Source organism: Sander vitreus, chromosome 2, assembly GCF_031162955.1.
Source record: "Sander vitreus isolate 19-12246 chromosome 2, sanVit1, whole genome shotgun sequence".
NCBI classification, from domain to species: Eukaryota; Metazoa; Chordata; class Actinopteri; order Perciformes; family Percidae; genus Sander; species Sander vitreus.
The window spans coordinates 2692753-2715110 of record NC_135856.1 but is presented as its reverse complement, the minus strand read 5'-3'; the positions used below and the strand labels follow the sequence as shown (position 1 = coordinate 2715110).

The 22358-nt window shown below is 44.8% G+C and overlaps 1 protein-coding gene across 1 annotated transcript in view; it reads left to right on the top strand.

The window, feature by feature from the left end:
* Positions 1–573: 573 nt before the first annotated feature.
* LOC144532277 (actin-related protein 2-B) overlaps positions 574–22358 on the top strand; it is a 23486-nt gene continuing 1701 nt past the window's right edge. Inside the window, exons 1-9 of the mRNA XM_078272956.1 lie at positions 574–694; positions 2510–2620; positions 3336–3551; positions 4844–4916; positions 9772–9908; positions 15877–16026; positions 17372–17517; positions 18286–18418; positions 20333–22358. The exon at positions 20333–22358 is cut by the window's right edge and continues 1701 nt beyond it. Of these exons, the coding sequence (XP_078129082.1) occupies positions 647–694; positions 2510–2620; positions 3336–3551; positions 4844–4916; positions 9772–9908; positions 15877–16026; positions 17372–17517; positions 18286–18418; positions 20333–20503 (1185 nt within the window). The 5' untranslated portion in view covers positions 574–646 and the 3' untranslated portion in view covers positions 20504–22358. The remainder of the gene's footprint in view (positions 695–2509; positions 2621–3335; positions 3552–4843; positions 4917–9771; positions 9909–15876; positions 16027–17371; positions 17518–18285; positions 18419–20332) is intronic.

Sequence of the window (22358 nt, the reverse complement as noted above, 5' to 3'; positions counted from 1 at the left end):
AAAGGTAGAAATAGGTGCATAAAAATCCACCTGAATGCAGGAAATGAAGTGTGTAATGCTCAAAATGTTCAGGGGGAGGCCCCCCAGACCCCCCCATCATAGGTCACCACACAGATCTGGGAGCTACACCCTGGCCTTTGGGTTGCCAGATCAGTTATGATTAGACCAAATGTTGGTGCCATCTAACTAACATGCAAGCTAGAAACTAAAATGTACATACATTGCTACTCTATCGCTGACACAGCGCTGTGGAGATCTGTGGAGGCACTGCGAGACTAGGGTGGGGGGGGCGCAAAACTCATTCTCGCCTAGGGCAGCCAAAGGGCTAGAGCCGGCCCTGCCCACTTAACAGTATTTTTTCTATATTTCTCACTATCCTTTCCGTTTATATTCTTTATATGTTAAGTGAGTGTTGTACTTTGCGAGGAAAAGATTAACCGGAGTCAAGTTCCTTGTTTGTTTACGCAAACCACGTCCAATAAAGCTGATTCTGGTTCTGGATGGCGCTTTTATTCTGAAGGAATCACACCTAAAGTTATAGGTGTGTTGCTTCCGGCAGTTGGTTAGCTTGACGTCAGAGTGCAGACAGGGGGAGGCTGCTGCTGCTGCTGCTGCTGCTGCTGCTGCTGGATTCAGGGAACAAAACATGGACAGTCAAGGGAAAAAAGTCGTGGTTTGTGACAATGGAACCGGGGTAAGTTTGAGAGCAGGCGGCGCTGTTAAATGTCTCGCTCTCGGTGCTCCCGGCCGTCTACTTTGATAAGAAAACTGGAAACAGGAAGTAACAGAGAGAGCTAACAGGCTAACGCGTTAGCTTGTCTGGGTGGGTTGTGTGAGGAATGTGTCCGTCAGCTGGATTCATCTGCAGCTGTAACAATTACAACTTTAGCTGTTAATTAATTAATTAATTGCCTCAGACATAATTGCGACTAACAATACCAGTAACAATAGTCTCTTTCACATTTTAAAAATATGATTTGATGTATTACTTTTTCAAACAAATAAAGTTTTGAATCAATCCCAGGGTACATCTTTATTTTGTGGTGATATCGGTGTCATGTGACCCAGATACTGTAATACCTCAGGTACACGGCCTATTAGGTAAATCACGCCTCTTTATTGTCATAAAACATTGGGTTTTTTTGGCCTAAATTAACATATAAATGCAGGAGTGGGTCAAACTCAAAAATGAGGAAAATGAGGATCACATAACGGGCCATACATGTTGGTTATTGACATGCTTGTATTTGATGTGAAAAGGTATCTTTGACTGTATTATTGCCCGTCTCAGCGCTCGTAGAGTGTAGCAAATCAAGCAAAAACAATTGCTGATTGCTGTTTGAAAAACAGTTTCCTGTCTTTTTGGTTTGGCGGACAGCAAGGCTTGGTAAAAACAATGTGTCCAAGTTATCATATATACACTACCGGTCAAAAGTTTGGGGTCACTTAGAAACGTCCATTCCAGACATAATACCAGCCGAGATCAGTTGCATTGTTTTTTTTTTAATCAGGGCAGCAGTTTTCAGATTACATTATGTGCTTACGTAACTGAAAAAGGGCTCTCGACTGTTGTAGGTGGCTGATCTTTAATGCAATCCAATGGTCCAAAGGCACATTGTGTTTACTAATCTGATCATGAACAAACACAAACAATGAACGCCACAGAATTTCTTCTTTTATTCTCCAGTTTGACAGTCAGTTATAACGGGAAAATAACAAATAAACTACTTAACGTAGATTTTCTTTAGGGCTTTATTACGTGGTATCGGATCGGTGCATTAACTCCAGTACTTCCCGATACCGATACCAGCGTTTTAGGCAGTATCGGAGGAACATCTCTAGTAAAATGATTAGAAGACACTGCTGTAAACACATCTGACAGCTGACAGACGACACAAGGCCATAGCCACATGGTTCAGCTTACTGCAGAAAAAATGAAGCCAAGAGACTCAAAAATGTTTCTACAGATATGTCTGCGTTTTTTTTTTTATTTCCATTTGAAAAGTGCAAAGAAAAAAGCCCAAAAAACTACAGAATACAACACTTCTCAAATACACAAACACACCCACATCAGTCACCTTTCCACTGATGTCAGGCTCACCCCAGAGTGTCAGAGTATATGGGAGCTGTACCACTTTTCATTTGGGTATGACGTTTAGACCAAAAAGCGTGGGATTTCAGGCGTTTTTTCAGCCACTTCTGTCTACAACGGTCGAGAAGCCGTTAGACATGATGTAAACACATGATGTCATCTGAAAACTGCTGCCCTGATTAAAAAAACAATGCAACTGATCTCAGCTGGTATTCTGTCTGTAATGGAGTAGAATGGACGTAATGAAGAATGGACGGACAGGTAGTTGTATATTCAGTATTTGGTTCCGTTTTTTGTGTTTTCTGGAAAAACCTGAAAAAAATGACTTGGACCATGATTTTAGGAAGGTGACGATATCCTATTTTGAATATTGAAATGTGTGTTTTTCCGTCTTTTCTTCTTTCAATTCCATCCTAGTTTGTCAAGTGCGGCTATGCAGGCTCCAACTTCCCCGAACACATTTTCCCAGCGCTGGTTGGCCGGCCGATCATCCGCTCCTCCGCCAAAGTTGGAAACATTGAAATTAAGGTAATTTTGCCTTCCTGAGTTCTAGTTCATGCCGTGTTTTTTTTTAACAAGGCATCTAAGTACTTCTTTGGATGTGTGTTACGACCCCCCCCTCATTAAGCTTGAGTCATGCTTCTGAGTGAAATCTATGCCGTGACTACGTACGTAGGTAGGTGGAGACACGAACCTACGGACCCTGCGCCGTAGCCTGACCTGCACCTCTTGAAAAATGTAACTACACGTCGCGAGTATTACTATATAGGGACCTGTCTAATGTGTATGAGAGTATTACTATATAGGGACCTGTCTAATGTGTATGAGAGTATTACTATATAGGTACCTGTCTAATGTATATGAGAGTATTACTATATAGGGACCTGTCTAATGTATATGAGAGTATTACTATATAGGGACCTGTCTAATGTATATGAGAGTATTACTATATAGGTACCTGTCTAATGTATATGAGAGCATGGTTTGTGTTGCATGAGAGTATGTGTTGAGATGTTTATTTTCTGTATCTTGTGTTGTCTTTGTAAAGCTGTGGAACGGACAGAGTCCAAAACATATTTCCCTTCGGGGACAATAAAGTATATCTTATCTTATCTTGGTAGCGTTGCATTTCCCACAGTGAACTATGATGTACAAGTTGGCCCTAAGCCCGGCCCAAGGGGCATATATATATACATATATCTGTCGGGCTGAAATGCAGGGCTCTACCTTTGACCCCTGGCAGGACCTGATGGTGGGGGACGAGGCCAGCGAGCTGCGCTCCATGCTGGAGGTGAACTACCCGATGGAGAACGGCATCGTCAGGAACTGGGACGACATGAAGCACCTGTGGGACTACACCTTCGGCCCGCAGAAACTCAACATCGACTCGCGCGACTGCAAGATCCTCCTGACGGAGCCGCCCATGAACCCCACCAAGAACAGAGAGAAGATCATAGAGGTGAGCCCCGGCGCAAGCGCAGGCAGAGCCTTCCACATGGTTTAATCCGAATCAAAATCAGGTTTATTGCCAAAGTAACACTTAGTAACGTGGGATTTGCCTCGGTGGTAGGGGCATACATACACAAACAAACATATTAAACATTAATATGAAATCAACAATAAATACAGGAAGTAGTATATACAAGATAGCTGTTTAACAAAAGAAAAAGGAGGATTGAATGCAGAATGTGCAAAAAATATAATATAATGGTAGGACAAAACCCTGTAAGGCTGCTATGCCAGCATCTGTTTTACATTTTTATATATATATATACATATATATATATATATATATATATATATGTACATATATATATATATATGTGTATATATATATATGTATATATATATATATATGTATATATATATATATGTATGTATATATATATATATGTATATATATATATGTGTATATATATATATGTGTATATATATGTATGTATATATATATATGTATGTGTGTATATATGCATATGTGTGTGTATATATATATATATATATATATATATATATATATATATACATATATATATATATATACACATACATATATATATATATATATATACATATATATATATATATATATATATATTATATATGTATATATATATACATATATATGTGTATATATATGTATGTGTGTATATATATATATATGTATGTATATATATATATGTGTGTATGTGTATATATATGTATGTGTATATATATATATATATATATATATGTGTGTGTGTGTGTATGTATATATATATATATGTGTGTATGTGTGTATATATATATATATATATATATATATATATATATATATATATATATATATATATATATATGTATGTATATATATATATATATATATATATATATATATATATATATATGTATATATATATATATATATATATATATATATGTGTGTGTATGTATATATATATATATGTATGTGTGTGTATGTATATATATATGTATATGTATGTGTGTGTATGTGTATATATATGTATGTGTATATATATATATATATATATATATGTATATGTGTATATATATGTATATGTGTGTATGCATGCATCAAAAGATGCTCTTGGCTGCTTTGTGGAACAACAATGCTGCCAGCTTTTTCTTTTCACTACAAAAGCGCCCTATAGTCAACGCTTTCTTGCCCAAAAAAAGACGCCAAGTGGGAACATAGCCGAATAGATTATGAATCTATGTTGTGGTAACTGCTACTTTCTGTTTTTCTCCTGCCAGGTGATGTTTGAAACCTACCAGTTTACAGGAGTTTATATCGCCATCCAGGCCGTGCTCACTCTCTACGCTCAAGGTTGGTTTGTCTCCGTAAAGGCTGTTTTATGCTTCTGCGTCACCTCCACGCCGTAGCTACGGCATCGCTCCTAAAGCGTCGTGACCCTTTTGGAGTTCTACGTCGGGGTTTCTTTGCATCGCGATGCATTTCACCGCCATAACGCTAGGGGGTGTCGCTTGTGTCTGTGTCGCTCACCACCGAAACGGTACTCAGAATGACTAACCCCATAGACTGTCGTGCTATAAAGTATCGAGAAATAGACCCAGTAAAATCCATTGACCTAGTGACTGTAACCAGAAAATAAGTCTGAGGTTATTTGCGAGGTGTCTGCCAGCCAGTTCATGTTATGTTAGCAAGCTAGCTTTAGCACAACTGCCCACACAGTACTGCTTGCTGGCGAAGTGCTAATTGCAAAACGTTACTGACATGTAGACACGTCACAATCCTTGCGGTCTGTGTCGCCTTGACGCAAAGTTACACATTTGTGGAGGTGCACGTCGAGCGACGGCGGAGGGCTCGGAGAGGGGTCTGCGGGGGTACACCAGTCCCTCCAGAAAAACGTGATTAATGTGATCCCATAATTCAACGCATAATCAGCCAAAGTCTGCATATTTATGCGGGGGGGGCATTTTTTCAAATACGCCACACTTTCGCCGCATCAATTGCCAATTTCCGCGCCAAATATGCTTATTATGCTGCAAATAGGCTTGCATGATGTCATAATCTCCGCATTATCGTTGCAAAAAAGTCCCAAATATCTTAGCAGAAAGATGAAAAATGTTGCGTTTACTTCACACAAGAGCAGCCGTTTTCCCTGCTGCCATGGGAACGTTATGACGTGACGTGATGAAGTGACGTGATGAAGTGACGTGATGAAGCGACGTTATGAAGTGACGTGATGAAGTGACGTGATGAAGCGACATGATGAAGCGACGTAGTGACGTGATGAAGTGACGTTATGAAGCGACGTGATGAAGCGACGTTATGAAGTGACGTGATGAAGTGACGTGATGAAGCGACATTATGAAGTGACGTTATGGTGACGTATTTACGCGACGTGATGAAGTGACGTGATGGTGACGTATTTACGCGACGTGATGAAGTGACGTGATGAAGTGACGTGATGAAGCGACGTGATGAAGTGACGTGATGGTGACGTATTTACGCAACGTGATGAAGTGACGTGATGAAGTGACGTTATGAAGCGACGTAGTGACGTAATGAAGCGACGTGATGAAGCGACGTGATGAAGTGACGTGATGAAGTGACGTAGTGACGTAATGAAGCGACGTGATGAAGTGACGTGATGAAGTGGCGTGATGAAGCGACGTGAACATCATCTAAAAGCTGCAAACCCCGCGATGAAGCCACGATGACACCGCAGTTCTTGCAAGTTCCCACAGCAACATCCCGCATATTCCATCACATTTTTTAACAAAACGTGACGCATAATCAAGGATTTTAACCCAAAACAATCACAAAAAACACTCAGCATTGTTCTGGAAGGACTGGTACGCCGTCGATTCGACGCAGTAGCATAAATCAGCCTTAACGCTCATGATGACTAAACTAGAAAACCCTGAAATCTCTGAACAAAATCCATCAGCTACCATCTCTCACATTGTCGGCTCTGGCTACACCACAGATGCATTCTGGGATAGGAGGGGAAAAACCCGCTCTGAGTTGTTTGCATTCTCTAAATCAGCGGTGTGAAACTCCACTTCGCTACGGGCCACACTGGAAGAAAAGAATCACATCAAGGGCCAGACATGTTTTATTGAGGGGCTTCTATTTCATAACATCTCTGACTGTATTATTGCCTGTCTCACATAGTCTTCTCACTTACAGCTTGGTCGACATCAAGCCCCAAAAAAGTAACTCAGCCGTCAAAAGCGACACAAATATTAGAAAAAAACACCGTAAAGCACGTAAAAAAAACTTTGAAAAAAGTGCCAAAAGTGACAAAAACTTCAGAAAAAAGTGACAAAACGTTGGAAAAAGTGACAAAAACTAGGCGGGCCAAAATGTATGATGAACCTAAAGTCTAGTGATGGCGAACTGAAGCTTTCAATCCAACTGTATCGAAAAAAGGTTGAGTACTCGAAGCTTCAGAACTCTATGAGGACATCTGGTGGTGAAAGTTAAGGATAGCATTGTGTTCAAAGAGGTCAGCTTCTCCTCGGTACACGTAGCTCCTATGGCGCCATTTTGATGCTACCAAGCCATCACCTCCCGTTAGCATCCCGTTAGCATCCCATTGACTGCCATTCATTTTGACGTCACTTTGACAGAGAATACCTTTACATCTGAAGCGTTTAAAGACTCTATTTGTCCGTTGTTTATTTCTAAAGAAACACGACAATGTATAAAAGGCTCCATTACCTTGTACCTCACGTTATGGCTCCGTAGCAGACGTTTTTATAACAATAGGCTAACGATTGGGTCATAACCACGAGACTTCCTGTCTCATAGTAGAGGAGTTACCGTATAGTACAGGAGAAGCTCTCAGGCAGTTTGGACTTCCATCAGCTGTTTAAGTGTAATGACTAATGTTAACTATCATTTTAGTGATCAATAATGAGCCTGTGTCTATGTTATCTCCTTACATATACCTACGCTCTCCGTCTCTGCTAGATTGGGAATGATTGAGATTTCTCTTGGCACAGCTACCAGAAGACTTCCAACTTTCAGACAGGTTGCTCACGTCACATCTACGTCTTCAAGCTCAGTTGGAGGCTGCTCAGTAACGCTCAGCCATCACCGGGAAAGAGCTTCTAATGTCCTTCACTGGTCTCCGTCCAGAGACACGGGATCTGGTGGTCCAGTTTATCTACCGTCTATGATTGTGTCACAAACTGTTTTCACAGATATTGGCCATGCGCGTCTTTGAGTCGAAGATGAATACATTTTGAGTATGCATTCATGGATAAATAAATAATGACATAAATAACTAAGCCTATTTGGGACCTTGCATAAATAAAAATGTAATTGCCTTCTCCACACAAAAAAAAACCCCCAATGAAGTTAGGATTTTGGTTGTGAATGTGTCTTGCGTTTGTAAACAGATGCATCAATTTGGGAGGGAAATGAATGAAGAACACATTGCACACACATTTCTGTGATTATATTAAGTACGTAGCATAGAGCAGCTTTCTACTCGCTATAAACTCTTTTTATAAACTCTCTACTCGCTATAATAATCTCTCTATTCACTGACTCTCCTGACTCAGATGGCTCGCTCTCTCCTACTGCAACAACCCACAAAGGCGTCACGTGGGTGTGTGTGAAACGAAGCTTCGGACACTATATAGTAATGCTCTCATAACCAATCACAATCATCGTGGGCGGGGCTAAGCTCCAGATGCAGCGACGGAGGCTCTGCTAAATAGTCTCAGGAAGGAGCTGGTTCTGGTGGAACATTTACACCTCGCAGAAGAAAACGCCTCATCCAATATTACATGAAGTTAACTGTTGACACAACACAGTAACGTGAGATATTTAAATGAGCTGATACATGGTTACACCTCATTGGTTCTTACCAATCTCCGTGTGCAAGGGTGTATCTTTGAGATCCAACTATTTAGGGAGGGCCCTTGGACATGTCTGCATGGATTGAGGAAAGCGACAAAAAACATAGAAAAAGTTGTCGAAAGAAAAACTCAAAAAGGGGACAAATGTCAGGAAAAAAACGTGAAAAACATTGGGGGGGAAAAAACCCTAAAAAAAAAGGCAACAAAACTCAGAAAGAATCAACCAGAACCTCGAAAAATCTGTCAAAAAAACTCCTTGAAAAAAAGCCACAAACGTCCCAAAAAGCAACACAAAAAAAATGGATTATTGGGGGGGTTGTAACCCCTCCATCTCCCCTGTAAATTACGCCTATGGCCGTGTGGACTTCGTCCACAGCAATCCCACCAATCAGTCCCAAAACGTCCCAGTTAGAGAGGAAATGACCAATCCCAACAATCATTCCCCGAAAGAACCGAGCAGACCGGCCTTGTTCCACGGTCCGCATTCCCTGCAAAACTAGACATTTTCAGCGTGTAGCTGGCTAGCTCGAAGGTTGTTGTTGTTGTTGTTGATTCCCAAAACAAACTGAGGTTCACAAGGTGAGGGACACCCTAGAAATGAACTGTCGCCGATCCAGGTGACTAGTCCATATCCACGAACTTTCACTTTTATTTTCGTCCAGATGTCCCGTCCCCTTCCAGAGAAATAAAATGTTTTCACTGAGTCATTACTAGAAATATAGTCACGATGTTCCACTTCCGGGATTGCTCCGGTGCTGCCGGAAATTTCGCCGGATGTCCCTCTTTTCGGCCGGATGTCCCGTCCCCGTCCTCTGTCTCTGTGTTGGCGTTCTAACCTCCGGCTGATTTGTGAGGACTATGGTTAACTGCTCCTCAGATCTCTGCAGGGTAAATCCAGACAGCTAGCTAGACTATCTGTCCAATCTGAGCTTTCTGTTGCACGACTAAAACTACTTCTGAACGTCCACATGTTCCACCAAAACCAGCTCCTTCCTGAGACTATTTAGCAGAGGCACCGTGGCTCCGTCCGGAGCTTAGCCCCGCCCACGATGATTGTGATTGGTTTAAAGAAATGCCAATAAACCAGAGCAGGTTGTCCTCCCATCCAGGAACGCTGTGTGGACTCGCCAGACCTTCCTCCGCAGCTCTGTGGAGGAAGGTCTGACTATGCAAGACTACAGATTTGGCTAAATGCTAATCGTAGGGTATAGCTACATATTTTGACCGCTACCGGTGTTGTAGACTAACGTTGATGAGCAGTAATTTGTACCTGATGTCCGCCCGAATGCACATGCTCACGAGTACTGGATGATACGTGTTTTTTACACCTTTCTTGTTTTTAGGACTGCTGACCGGAGTGGTGGTCGACTCCGGCGACGGCGTCACTCACATCTGCCCGGTGTACGAAGGTTTCTCGCTGCCCCACCTGACCCGACGCCTTGACATCGCAGGCAGGGATATAACGCGCTACCTCATCAAGGTAACGACAGCTGTGTGTGTGTGTGTGTGTGTGTGTGTGTGTGTGTGTGTGTGTGTGTGTGTCTTTCTGTGTGTATGTGTCTTTCTGTGTGTGTGTGTGGTTGTGTGTGTGTGTGTGTGTGTGTGTGTGTGTGGTTGTGTGTGTGTGTCTTTCTGTGTGTATGGTTGTGTGTGTGTATGTGTCTTTGTGTGTGGTGTTGTGTGTGTGTCTTTGTGTGTGTGTGTGTGTGTGTGTGTGTGTGTGTCTGTGTCTGTCTCTCTCCCTCTCTCTCTGTCTGTCTCTCTGTGTTCCTGATAGCCTGTCTACTGTTTCCCTCACACAGTTAAATGCACAAACCAGGGGCCATTCTAGGATCAGACCTTTAGGGAGGCTTACCCCCAATTTCCACTGGATGCGGATCCGCTCTGGAACAGCGGCGGAGTCATTAGGTTTCCATTAAAGTCAGCGTGTGTATTTCCACTGACTGCAGAACGGCAGGATCATATCTCCCTGCACTACACCTTGAAAACACAGCACAGAGTAGTTTCCCCTCTACTCCTCTGAGAGACTTAGACTTCTCTTTATTGATCCTTTTGGGATGACTCCTGCAAGGGAATTAGATTTCCAGCAGCAGATTTCAGCAGTTTACAGAACACTTTTTAAATAAAGAGGTATAAAAAAATACAGTATAAGAGTAACAATAACAATAAACTTTTAGCTAAATATTTTTTTACAAAAAGTGAACAAACAGTAAACGACAATAAACTACAGATAAATAAAGATAAATATATAGATATAGATACATAGATATAGATGGATGGAAACAAACTGGTGTTGGTTTTTTTGGTTCTATTCTACGTGAATTCGCGAGATCTCGTGGGTCCTCGTGACTACAGCTGTCAGTCATGGCCGCAGACGTGCCGCAACAAATCCAGACCTGCTGGGTATTGACGGACGGCAGAGCACGGAGCTGGTCCGCAACTGGTGGAAATCGAAGGCGACGTTTTTGGTCGTCTTTTTTGACACTATTCCTGACCTTTTTGTCACTTTTTTCTATGTTTTTGTCACTTTTTTTGCTTTTTTGACATGTTTTTTACTAAGTTTTTCAATTGGGGTTCTCAGTTTTTCTTTACGTGCTATTTCTGATATAGAAACTTTTTGAAAATGGATCAAATGTGACTCGAGGACAACAGGAGGGTTAATACTATGATGGAACTAAACCTGACACTTTATAAGTCACAGTAGTAACGACCAGTTTAATTAAATATTCTAACATTCAGCAATTTTAGTTGCGTACGTTTCAATCAAGGGGGTCAGCTTCTCCTCGGACCGCGAACCTCCTATGGCGCCATTTTGATGCTACCAAGCCATCACCTCCCGTTAGCATCCCATTGACTGCCATTCATTTTGACGTCACTTTGACAGAGAATACCTTTACATCTGAAGCGTTTAAAGACTCTATTTGTCCGTTGTTTATTTCTAAAGAAACACGACAATGTATAAAAGGCTCCATTACCTTGTAGCTCACGTTATGGCTCCGTAGCAGACGTTTTTATAACAATAGGCTAACGATTGGGTCATAACCACGAGACTTCCTGTCTCATAGTAGAGGAGTTACCGTATAGTACAGGAGAAGCTCTCAGGCAGTTTGGACTTCCATCAGCTGTTTAAGTGTAATGACTAATGTTAACTATCATTTTAGTGATCAATAATGAGCCTGTGTCTATGTTATCTCCTTACATATACCTACGCTCTCCGTCTCTGCTAGATTGGGAATGATTGAGATTTCTCTTGGCACAGCTACCAGAAGACTTCCAACTTTCAGACAGGTTGCTCACGTCACATCTACGTCTTCAAGCTCAGTTGGAGGCTGCTCAGTAACGCTCAGCCATCACCGGGAAAGAGCTTCTAATGTCCTTCACTGGTCTCCGTCCAGAGACACGGGAGCTGGTGGTCCATTATATATACTGACTATGGTTTCAATTTGGGTTCTAATCTGCTCCATGAAATGACCAACGTTAAACTTCACAACCGTCTCCTGCTCTCCCTCTGACAGATCAGATAGAGACTCAGCCAAAGGTGGGAGGAGTCTCCCACAACCTCCTCCGAATGGCCAACACTACGTTTCTGTTAACCCTTTCCTTGACGGGGTTACAGGTGCATAGCATCGGCGACAGACACACAGGATATTAAACCTGTTTCAAGCCCTTTAAGCCTGTAATTGTTTGTCCTCTGGCACTAACAGACACGTTCACAAACTCTCACTTGAAGTACTAAAATTGGGCTTGAGGCCCCCTGAAAAGGGTCTAAAATCATCCACGCCACAAACAGTGTTTGTCAACCTTTTTCTGAGCCATGGCACATTTTTTACATTAAAAAAATCCTGCAGCACACCACCAACCAAAAATGTTATAAAATGACACATTGTAGCCTAATACAGTATAAATATATATATTTATTTATTTATATATATATATATATATATATTATGAAAACGTAGTCTCTGTTTGTTTCTACTCACTTAGTATGTAACCTGGGCCTGTTTAGTAAGCTGATATCCTGGCAGGAACTGAAGAAAAGCACACACGAAGCTCTTCCTCAACCGCTCTGTCGCTCTCTTTTTTTTAGTTTTTATAGCAGTCATGCTTGAGAAGCTCAGCTCACAAAGAGATGTTGTGGAAAATGGGAGCAATGCTGAAATAGCTCTGTTTGCCAGAATGGGGAAGTCTTTTCCCCACACACCAAGCATAACGGAGTCGGTGCAGTTGGATCCCCGGTGAAAGTAAATCCTAACGAAAGATAACTTTCATTGTATTGCCTCGAGCTCACTGTTTTTGCTTTCTTTTGACCACCACCAGAATCTACATTTTTCCTTTTTAAAGATGTATGTATGCTGTTGCAGGCTTACATCGATGATCTCGGCCCTACTGCTTACATCCTGTCACTGCCACCTTTCGCGCCAATCCCGCAACGCGTGCGAAAGGTGGCAGTAACTCTATTGTCTTACATCAACATTATTGTGCTATACTGCCACCTACTGGCACGGAATAGTATTGCATTTCTCTGCCAGTCGTCACATTGCAGGCACAGATGTAACCTGACTCTGCCAGATGGATTGCTTCGCATTTGCTCGGCATATCCATCTGGGAACTTTCCGTTGGAGAACTTTTGGGAAGGGGCGAAAATCCTGGTTAGCTGATTGGATAAACCATCTGTCCATTACCACCTATGTTGGTGATGGACGGCCAAATCAGCCAATCAGATCAACAATATATCAAACTATTGCCGAAACCAGTCGGGAGAAGAGCAAACACATCTTTTCCTCCGAGAAAAGCCTCCAGTGCCGTTTTTTTACTCTTCTTTCAATGAAGGAATACTTTCTAATTCAGATACAACTCACGCGATAGCTACGCTCATCTCATCCGTGGACGCCGCCAGTCGCTTCTCGTTGCGTCACACCTAAACCCGCCTCCAAACCAACGCTGATTGGTCGGTCGCTTGGCGAACGGCTCCAAATGTTCTCTGTCTGAAGATGCCAGACTGATCTGCGAGTGGAAAACAGGATCTCGCGAGATCAGGACGGGCTAACGTGGCTAGTACAGATATGCAACAATGGCAAATTATTTGCAGTAACTCAATAAAACATTTTTGTTGGACCAATTAAGTAAAATCGGATAATTTCCCACGGCACACAGGACGATGTCTCACGGCACACTAGCGTGCTGTGGCACAGTGGTTGAAAATCCCTGCTCTATAAGACTTATGTGCAATAAACCCCAGGACTGTAGTGTAAGCAGCAGCACGTCATTTTACTGTATTTTGAATACAAAGTCCTGAATCTATTTTATTCCCGATTTTATTTTCCGTTCACTATCAATTAGGTTAGGAACATTTCAGTAACAACACCAATTTAGCTTGAATAAGAAAGAGATTCTACAAAGCTTCCCTCTAACCTGCTGCATTATTAAAAGGATCAATGTTTACATTAAAGGTCCCATGGCGTGAAAATGTCCCTTTTTATGAGGTATTTTAACATTAATCTGAGTTCCCCCAGCCTGCCTATGGTCTCCCAGTGGCTAGAAATGGTGATAGGTGTAAACCGAGCCCTGGGTATCCTGCTCTGCCTTTGAGAAAATGAAAGCTCAGATGGGCCGATCTGGAATCTTCCCTTTATGATGTCATAAGGGGAAATGACACAGAAATGGCACATGCTAAGGAAAGCTCATTGTGGGACTGGCTCTAGTGGCTGTAATTCTGCACCAAGGCTGAATTTAGGGAAAGAGACTTCAGATACAGTATTAGGGGACCACTAAGGTCTGTATAAAAGAGACTTCAGATACAGTATTAGGGGACCACTAAGGTCTATATAAAAGAGACTTCAGATACAGTATTAGGGGACCACTAAGGCCTATATAAAAGAGACTTCAGATACAGTATTAGGGGACCACTAAGGTCTAAATAAAGAGACTTCAGATACAGCATTAGGGGACCACTAAGGTCTAAATAAAGAGACTTCAGATACAGTATTAGGGGACCACTAAGGCCTATATAAAAGAGACTTCAGATACAGTATTAGGGGACCACTAAGGCCTATATAAAAGAGACTTCAGATACAGTATTAGGGGACCACTAAGGCCTATATAAAAGAGACTTCAGATACAGTATTAGGGGACCACTAAGGTCTGTATAAGAGACTTCAGATACAGTATTAGGGGACCACTAAGGTCTGTATAAGAGACTTCAGATACAGTATTAGGGGACCACTAAGGTCTGTATAAGAGACTTCAGATACAGTATTAGGGGACCACTAAGGTCTAAATAAAGAGACTTCAGATACAGTATTAGGGGACCACTAAGGTCTATATAAAAGAGACTTCAGATACAGTATTAGGGGACCACTAAGGTCTATATAAAAGCATCCAAAGAGCATCATGTCATGGGACCTTTAAGAACCACAAAGCAGTTACATTAATGTACTTTTTTTTATTTAACATGAACACACAATAAAGTGCAGCTACAGACTCTATCTCATTCAGATATCTGGAGATAACAGACGGACTCCTTTTTAAAACGGCCATGCAATGCCATGCCAAAATCCATTTCTTTCTTTTTTTCTGCAGAATGTCTTCTGAAGCACTTGCTTTTCATTGTTTCATGAACGGCAACATATTTTTTGGCACAAGGTGGCAACAAAGTCTACCACACCTCTTGTCTGTTATTGGAAAAAAAAAAATTCCTTTTGTCCAATTAGCATTCAGGTTTCAAGAGATCCCTATTTCTCCAAACGAAACCCAAATAAAATGTCAAAACTACTACTTTCTACTTATTATGATCTTTACCGTCTTGTTTTTTGGATCATGTTCACATGTTACTCAGTGGCTTTGGTTGCTTTATTTAGTGCTTAATCTAAAATGTTAAGTACATTGGCTGTGTCTCATTCCTCATACTTCCGTCAGTACACCGCTAACGTGCACTGACCACTTCCTGCCGTAGTGCCCACTTTGGATGGTTAGTATTGTCCCAAAAGGAACACTTACGTTAAAACACTTCGGTCGGCTTGGCCTTTGTCGATGAAAAAAAAACAGACCAATACAGCAACTGCACGGCCTATTTCTCGCTTAAAATGTTTTCAGAAACACGTTTCGGTGAACTATTTTCGTAAAATACGAGATCGTATTCTGAACGGGCCGCCATTATGGTCGGTTATGAAATCCGGGAGCAGCCAGACCCACGAGACACGTTCGTCCAATCAGCTGCCGGTCGACGTCCCTGGTCCCCGTTTAGTGCGAGTAGGGTCCATCGTTCCACACTGAACTTTGTGACCATTTTTAGGGGGTCATCCTGGTACTTTCAGTGCGTTATCTACACTATATACTTAAAACTAAGTGTTTTGAAGTGTGCAAGTAGGCGGTTTGAGACACAGCCAGTATTTGTATTCCGTAATAATGATAACCATGAACTCTGCCCTGTCTCCCCGTGCGTCCACCAGCTGCTGCTGCTGCGAGGTTACGCCTTCAACCATTCGGCGGACTTTGAGACGGTGAGGATGATGAAGGAGAAGCTGTGCTATGTGGGTTACAACATCGAGCAGGAGCAGAAGCTGGCGCTGGAGACGACGGTGCTGGTCGAGTCGTTCACGGTCAGTCACGTCACATTAAATGGTTACTTCAGGTATTTCCAAACTGGAACGTATTTTCCCAAGTTTTTGTGTGTTAAGCGCAGTTCAGACCAAAGACTCACGATGAAAAGAACCGGCCCGTCTCAGCTCGACTCAAACCAGCTGATGGCTCAACAGCCGATAGAGAAGTCAGCTGGTGTGCCCTGACAGTACCTTGGTAAGGACTACTAGCCAGTCAGAAGCAGGGTATGAGGGCGTGTCCTGACAGTACCTAGGTAAGGACTACTAGCCAGTCAGAAGCAGAGTATGAGGGCGTGCCCTGACAGTACCTAGGTAAGGACTACTAGCCAGTCAGAAGCAGGGTATGAGGGCGTGCCCTGACAGTACCTAGGTAAGGACTACTAGCCAGTCAGAAGCAGAGTATGAGGGCTCCTGACAGTAGCTAGGTAAGGACTACTAGCCAGTCAGAAGCAGAGTATGAGGGCGTGCCCTGACAGTACCTAGGTAAGGACTACTAGCCAGTCAGAAGCAGAGTATGAGGGCGTGCCCTGACAGTAGCTAGGTAAGGACTACTAGCCAGTCAGAAGCAGAGTATGAGGGCGTGCCCTGACAGTACCTTGGTAAGGACTACTAGCCAGTCAGAAGCAGAGTATGAGGGCGTGCCCTGACAGTACCTAGGTAAGGACTACTAGCCAGTCAGAAGCAGAGTATGATGGGCGTGCCCTGACAGTACCTTGGTAAGGACTACTAGCCAGTCAGAAGCAGAGTATGAGGGCGTGCCCTGACAGTACCTAGGTAAGGACTACTAGCCAGTCAGAAGCAGAGTATGAGGGTGTGCCCTGACAGTAGCTAGGTAAGGACTACTAGCCAGTCAGAAGCAGAGTATGAGGGCGTGCCCTGACAGTACCTAGGTAAGGACTACTAGCCAGTCAGAAGCAGAGTATGAGGGCGTGCCCTGACAGTACCTAGGTAAGGACTACTAGCCAGTCAGAAGCAGAGTATGAGGGCGTGCCCTGACAGTAGCTAGGTAAGGACTACTAGCCAGTCAGAAGCAGGGTATGAGGGCGTGTCCTGACAGTACCTAGGTAAGGACTACTAGCCAGTCAGAAGCAGAGTATGAGGGCGTGCCCTGACAGTACCTAGGTAAGGACTACTAGCCAGTCAGAAGCAGAGTATGATGGCGTGCCACGAGATGGTAAGTCCCTTAGGGGTGGACTTTGGGCTTTTTTACTTTGTAAATCTATAACATGCACAAAAACAGATATTAAAAACAGTAATGGAAAGGGAAAAAGCCCAAAAGCATAATATGAGCATTTTAAGACGTCATTACACTTCTGAAGGCTGAGATCGTGTTGTGTGTCCTCAGCTCCCGGACGGCAGATTGATCAAGGTGGGAGGGGAGAGGTTCGAAGCCCCAGAGGCTCTGTTCCAACCTCACCTCATCAACGTGGAGGGGGTCGGGGTGGCCGAGCTGCTCTTCAACACCATCCAGGCTGCAGATATCGACACCAGGTGAGCGTCGTCTCTTAAGGCGCTGACACACCAACCCGATAATCGGCCGTCTGACAGTCTGGCGAGGTCGGTGACTCGAGTCTGGTCGGTGTGTTCCGTGCCGTCGTCCGTCAGAGGGGCCGTCGGCCTTCATTTTGGGCTGATTTGACATGTATAATCGGGGGCGGGTACTGCCGGCAGTCGGACTCAATGACCCATCTGATTGGTGGAGAGCTGACCAGGAAACGGGGAGCGGGATGAGCGTGACTAGAGTCTCTCAACATCTGACGAACATCTGTTAAACTGACCTTTGTTGATCTGAAATGAAGATTCAGCAGCTGCACGGCCTGTTTCTCTCTTCAAATGTTTTCAGAAACACGTTCCGGTGAACTATTTTAGGACGATATGAGATCGTATTCTGAACGAGACGCCATGATGGTCGGGGAGAAACCAGACCCACGTGACGCCTTCGTCCAATCAGCTGCCGGTTTTCATTTTTGGGCGACAACACAGATTAGCGCCGCCTGCTGTTATGGAGACGTATTACGTCTCGTCTCTTCGATGAGTTCTGAGGCACTTTTTTTTGACCAACGCGGGGAGACTGATCAGCCCGACTGGCTTTTCTGCCGACGTTTGCCCGTCTGGTCGGTGTGTCTGCAGCTTTATAGTAAAAACCCTTGGGGGACTTTTGTGGGTTGTATCCCTCCTATCCCCACCGTAAATTAGACCTTTGGCTTGTAGTACCAATCCTACTGGAGTCATTCACCATCGTTATGTCTCTCTGATCAGGTCTGAGTTCTACAAGCACATCGTCCTGTCTGGAGGCTCCACCATGTATCCCGGCCTGCCGTCCCGCCTGGAGCGCGAGCTGAAGCAGCTGTACCTGGAGCGAGTGCTTAAAGGAGACGTGGACAAGCTGTCCGTGAGTACAGGGGTCCGGAAAAAACAGAAGTGTTTGCAACAGATCAGTGGCCGCTCACTTTACATAACCGCGACAAGACATAACTGTGTTAGAACGTCCTAGAGAACATTGTCAGCGGTCTGAGCTCGACTCTAACCAGCTGCTGGTTTTAGAACGGAAGAGACGTCTCCTGTTTCAACAGCCAATAGAGAAGTCAGGTGGTGGAGTCTCCAGAGTCTCCAGTTTCCCCCTCTCATTCCCCCTGCTCTGGCGTTCCCCCCCCTCATTCCCCCTGCTCTGGCGTTCCCCCTCTCATTCCCCCTGCTCTGGCGTTTCCCCCTCTCATTCCCCCTGCTCTGGCGTTTCCCCCCTCTCATTCCCCCCGCTCTGGCGTTTCCCCCTCTCATTCCCCCTGCTCTGGCGTTCCCCCCCCTCATTCCCCCTGCTCTGGCGTTTCCCTCTCTCATTCCCCCTGCTCTGGCGTTTCCCTCTCTCATTCCCCCTGCTCTGGTGTGTTTCCCCCTCTCATTCCCCCCGCTCTGGTGTTTCCCCCTCTCATTCCCCTGCTCTGGCGTTTCCCTCTCTCATTCCCCACTCTGGCGTCCTCTCTCTCATTCCCCCGCTCTGGCGTTTCCCCCTCTCATTCCCCCGCTCTGGCGCTTTCCCCCTCATTCCCCCCGCTCTGGCGTGTCCCTCATTCCCCCTGCTCTGGTGTTTCCCCCTCTCATTCCCCCTGCTCTGGTGTTCCCCCCTCTCATTCCCCCCGCTCTGGCGTTCCCCCTCTCATTCCCCCTGCTCTGGTGTTTCCCCCCTCTCATTCCCCCCTGCTCTGGCGTTTCCCCCCTCTCATTCCCCCTGCTCTGGCGTTCCCCCCTCATTCCCCCCTCTCAGTTTCCCCCCCCTGCTCTGGCGTTTCCCCCCTCTCATTCCCCCTGCTCTGGTGTTTCCCCCTCTCATTCCCCCCTGCTCTGGCGTTTCCCCCTCTCATTCCCCCTGCTCTGGTGTTTCCCCCCTCTCATTCCCCCTGCTCTGGCGTTTCCCCCTCCCATTCCCCCTGCTCTGGTGTTTCCCCCTCTCATTCCCCCCCTGCTCTGGCGTTTCCCCCCTCTCATTCCCCCCTGCTCTGGCGTTTCCCCCTCTCATTCCCCCCTGCTCTGGTGTTTCCCCTCTCATTCCCCCCTGCTCTGGTGTTTCCCCCCTCTCATTCCCCCTGCTCTGGCGTTCCCCCTCTCATTCCCCCCTGCTCTGGTGTTTCCCCCTCTCATTCCCCCCTGCTCTGGTGTTTCCCCCCTCTCATTCCCCCCTGCTCTGGCGTTTCCCCCCTCTCATTCCCCCCTGCTCTGGCGTTTCCCCCCCTCTCATTCCCCCCTGCTCTGGCGTTTCCCCCCTCTCATTCCCCCTGCTCTGGTGTTCCCCCCTCTCATTCCCCCTGCTCTGGCGTGTCCCCCTCTCATTCCCCCCTGCTCTGGTGTTTCCCCCTCTCATTCCCCCTGCTCTGGTGTTTCCCCCTCTCATTCCCCCTGCTCTGGCGTGTCCCCCTCTCATTCCCCCCTGCTCTGGCGTGTCCCCCCTCTCATTCCCCCCTGCTCTGGCGTGTCCCCCCTCTCATTCCCCCCTGCTCTGGCGTTTCCCCCCTCTCATTCCCCCCGCTCTGGCGTTCCCCCCTCTCATTCCCCCAGCTCTGGCGTTTCCGAGCTCCTAAACCGGAGGCACTTATGCCCAGTATACGAGAATGTTGAGATTTGAGGTTTGGGCATGTTAGTTTAAACGGAGATTAGTTCTTCTCCTAGCGATAAAAACACTGATCGTTTTTGGCTCAAAACTATGCTTAAAAACCAAAAACGTAGCAACGTAAACGTAGCCTAAGCACAGTACCTGAGTTTGAATTTATTTGGTTACATTCCACCGCTGCTCTTCTTTTCTTTCGACCGGCAGAAATTCAAGATCCGGATAGAGGACCCCCCTCGGCGTAAACACATGGTGTTCCTGGGCGGGGCCGTGCTGGCCGACATCATGAAGGACAAGGACAACTTCTGGATGACGCGAGACGAGTACCAGGAGAAAGGGACGCGGGTGCTGGAGAAGCTCGGAGTCACCGTCAGATAAAACGCAAACAAACAAACGAACAGAAACACTTCCCACTTCCCCCCCCCTACATCCTCCCTCCATCCACCCCCCCTCAGCTGACATACACGCATCACTTACCCCTAAAGGCGCTGACGCACAGGCGAGGTCGGTGACTCGAGTCTGTTCGGCGTGTTCGTGCCGTCGTCCGTCCGAGGGGCCGTCGGCCTTCATTTTGGCTGATTTGACATGTATAATGGACCCATCTGATTGGTGGAGAGCTAACCAGGAAACGGGGAGCGGGATGCGCGTGACTAGAGCCTCTCAACATCTGTCAACATCTTTGTTGATCTGAAATGAAGACAGATTCAGCAACTGCACGGCCTATTTCTCCTTAAAATGTTTCCAGAAACACGTTACGGTGAACTATTTTAGGACAATATGAGATCGTATTCTGAACGAGACGCCATGAGAAACCAGACCCACATGACGTGTTCGTCCAATCAGCTGCCGGTTTTCATTTTTTGGGCGACAATACAGATTAGCGCCGCCTGCTGTTATGGAGACTTATTACGTCTCGTCTCTTCGGTGTGTTCTGAGGCACTTTTTTGACCAATTTGGGGAGACTGATCAGTCCAACTGGCTTTTCTGCCGACGGTCGGCCGTCGGCTCTGTGTGTCTGGGCCTTTAGTGTCTGGATGGTCACACTGTGGTGTCGCTTCACGCTCATTTTTTGAAACGCTGAGAGGGAAGGATGGAAGGAGGGAGGAAAGAGGAATGAAGGATTTGGGGGTGGCAGGGAGTTTACAGGGTTCTTGAATATTTGACCACGACACAAAAAATAATGAGAATTATGTTTTGAGATGCACATTAAGTACTACATTTAAAGGGTAACTACCGTTTTTTTTTTTTCAAACTGGACCCTATGACCCAATGGGACTAATGTTCAGCGTCAGTTTCCGTCCACTAAAAGTTCTGTTTGTTCCCGCTGACAGACTCAGATTATTATTCTAAGTGTCTGACAACATTATGGGAAGGATTCCTACAGAGAGAGACCTTTAAATCCTCTTAAAGACCTTTCTGTTTAACCAGAAACAGCTCTGAGGTCGCTAGCGCTAAACCCACCAGACTCCATTTAAAAAAACAGTACTTTTAGCGTCTATAGAGCCAACATATTTCCACATGTAAATCTGTAAACTATGTGTTTATTTCAACCCAAACTAGAGTTGTGATGGTTGGAACAGTGGAAAGACGACCCAAAACGGCTTTTCTTAGTTTTATTTTGTTTCTGTCGACTTTGAATGAAGTGTATTTCATGATGCTAAAATTACTGATTATTTACATGGAGTCTGGTGGGTTTAGCCAATGCAATTTGCCGGATGTTTTTATGTTTAATAAAAGGATCTTACTCTTTAACAGAAAGGTCGACTTCCTTTCCATAATGTTGTCTGATACTTAGAATAATAATCTGAGCCTGTCAGCGGCAAAACCAGCACTTTTGTGAAGGTAAATACAAGCTGGACAATTACTATTATATACTATTATTAACTCACATTGTAGCTTCTCTGCTGCCGACTGCAGAGATCTCTCTTAATACTGGACCAATGTCAGAGATTGTTGTTCCCATCAGACACTTAGACACAACGTGTATACAGAAAAAAGCGCGAAAAACGTTGGATAAAGTGACAGAAAGTAGGTGGGCCAAAGTGTATTGCACAGCTCAACATACTGATCATCAAACATTCCCCTCCCCCCTCACATTTCCTGTTTAATGTTTGGGAATGAGTCGCTGTACTGTAGGCGCAGAAGGACAGGCAGCCTTTTCAACTCTGCCCCTCGTTCGTCTATCTTTGCGTCTTTATTTGTGAAGACATTAGCTTGCTTTTTGAGCGCGCAG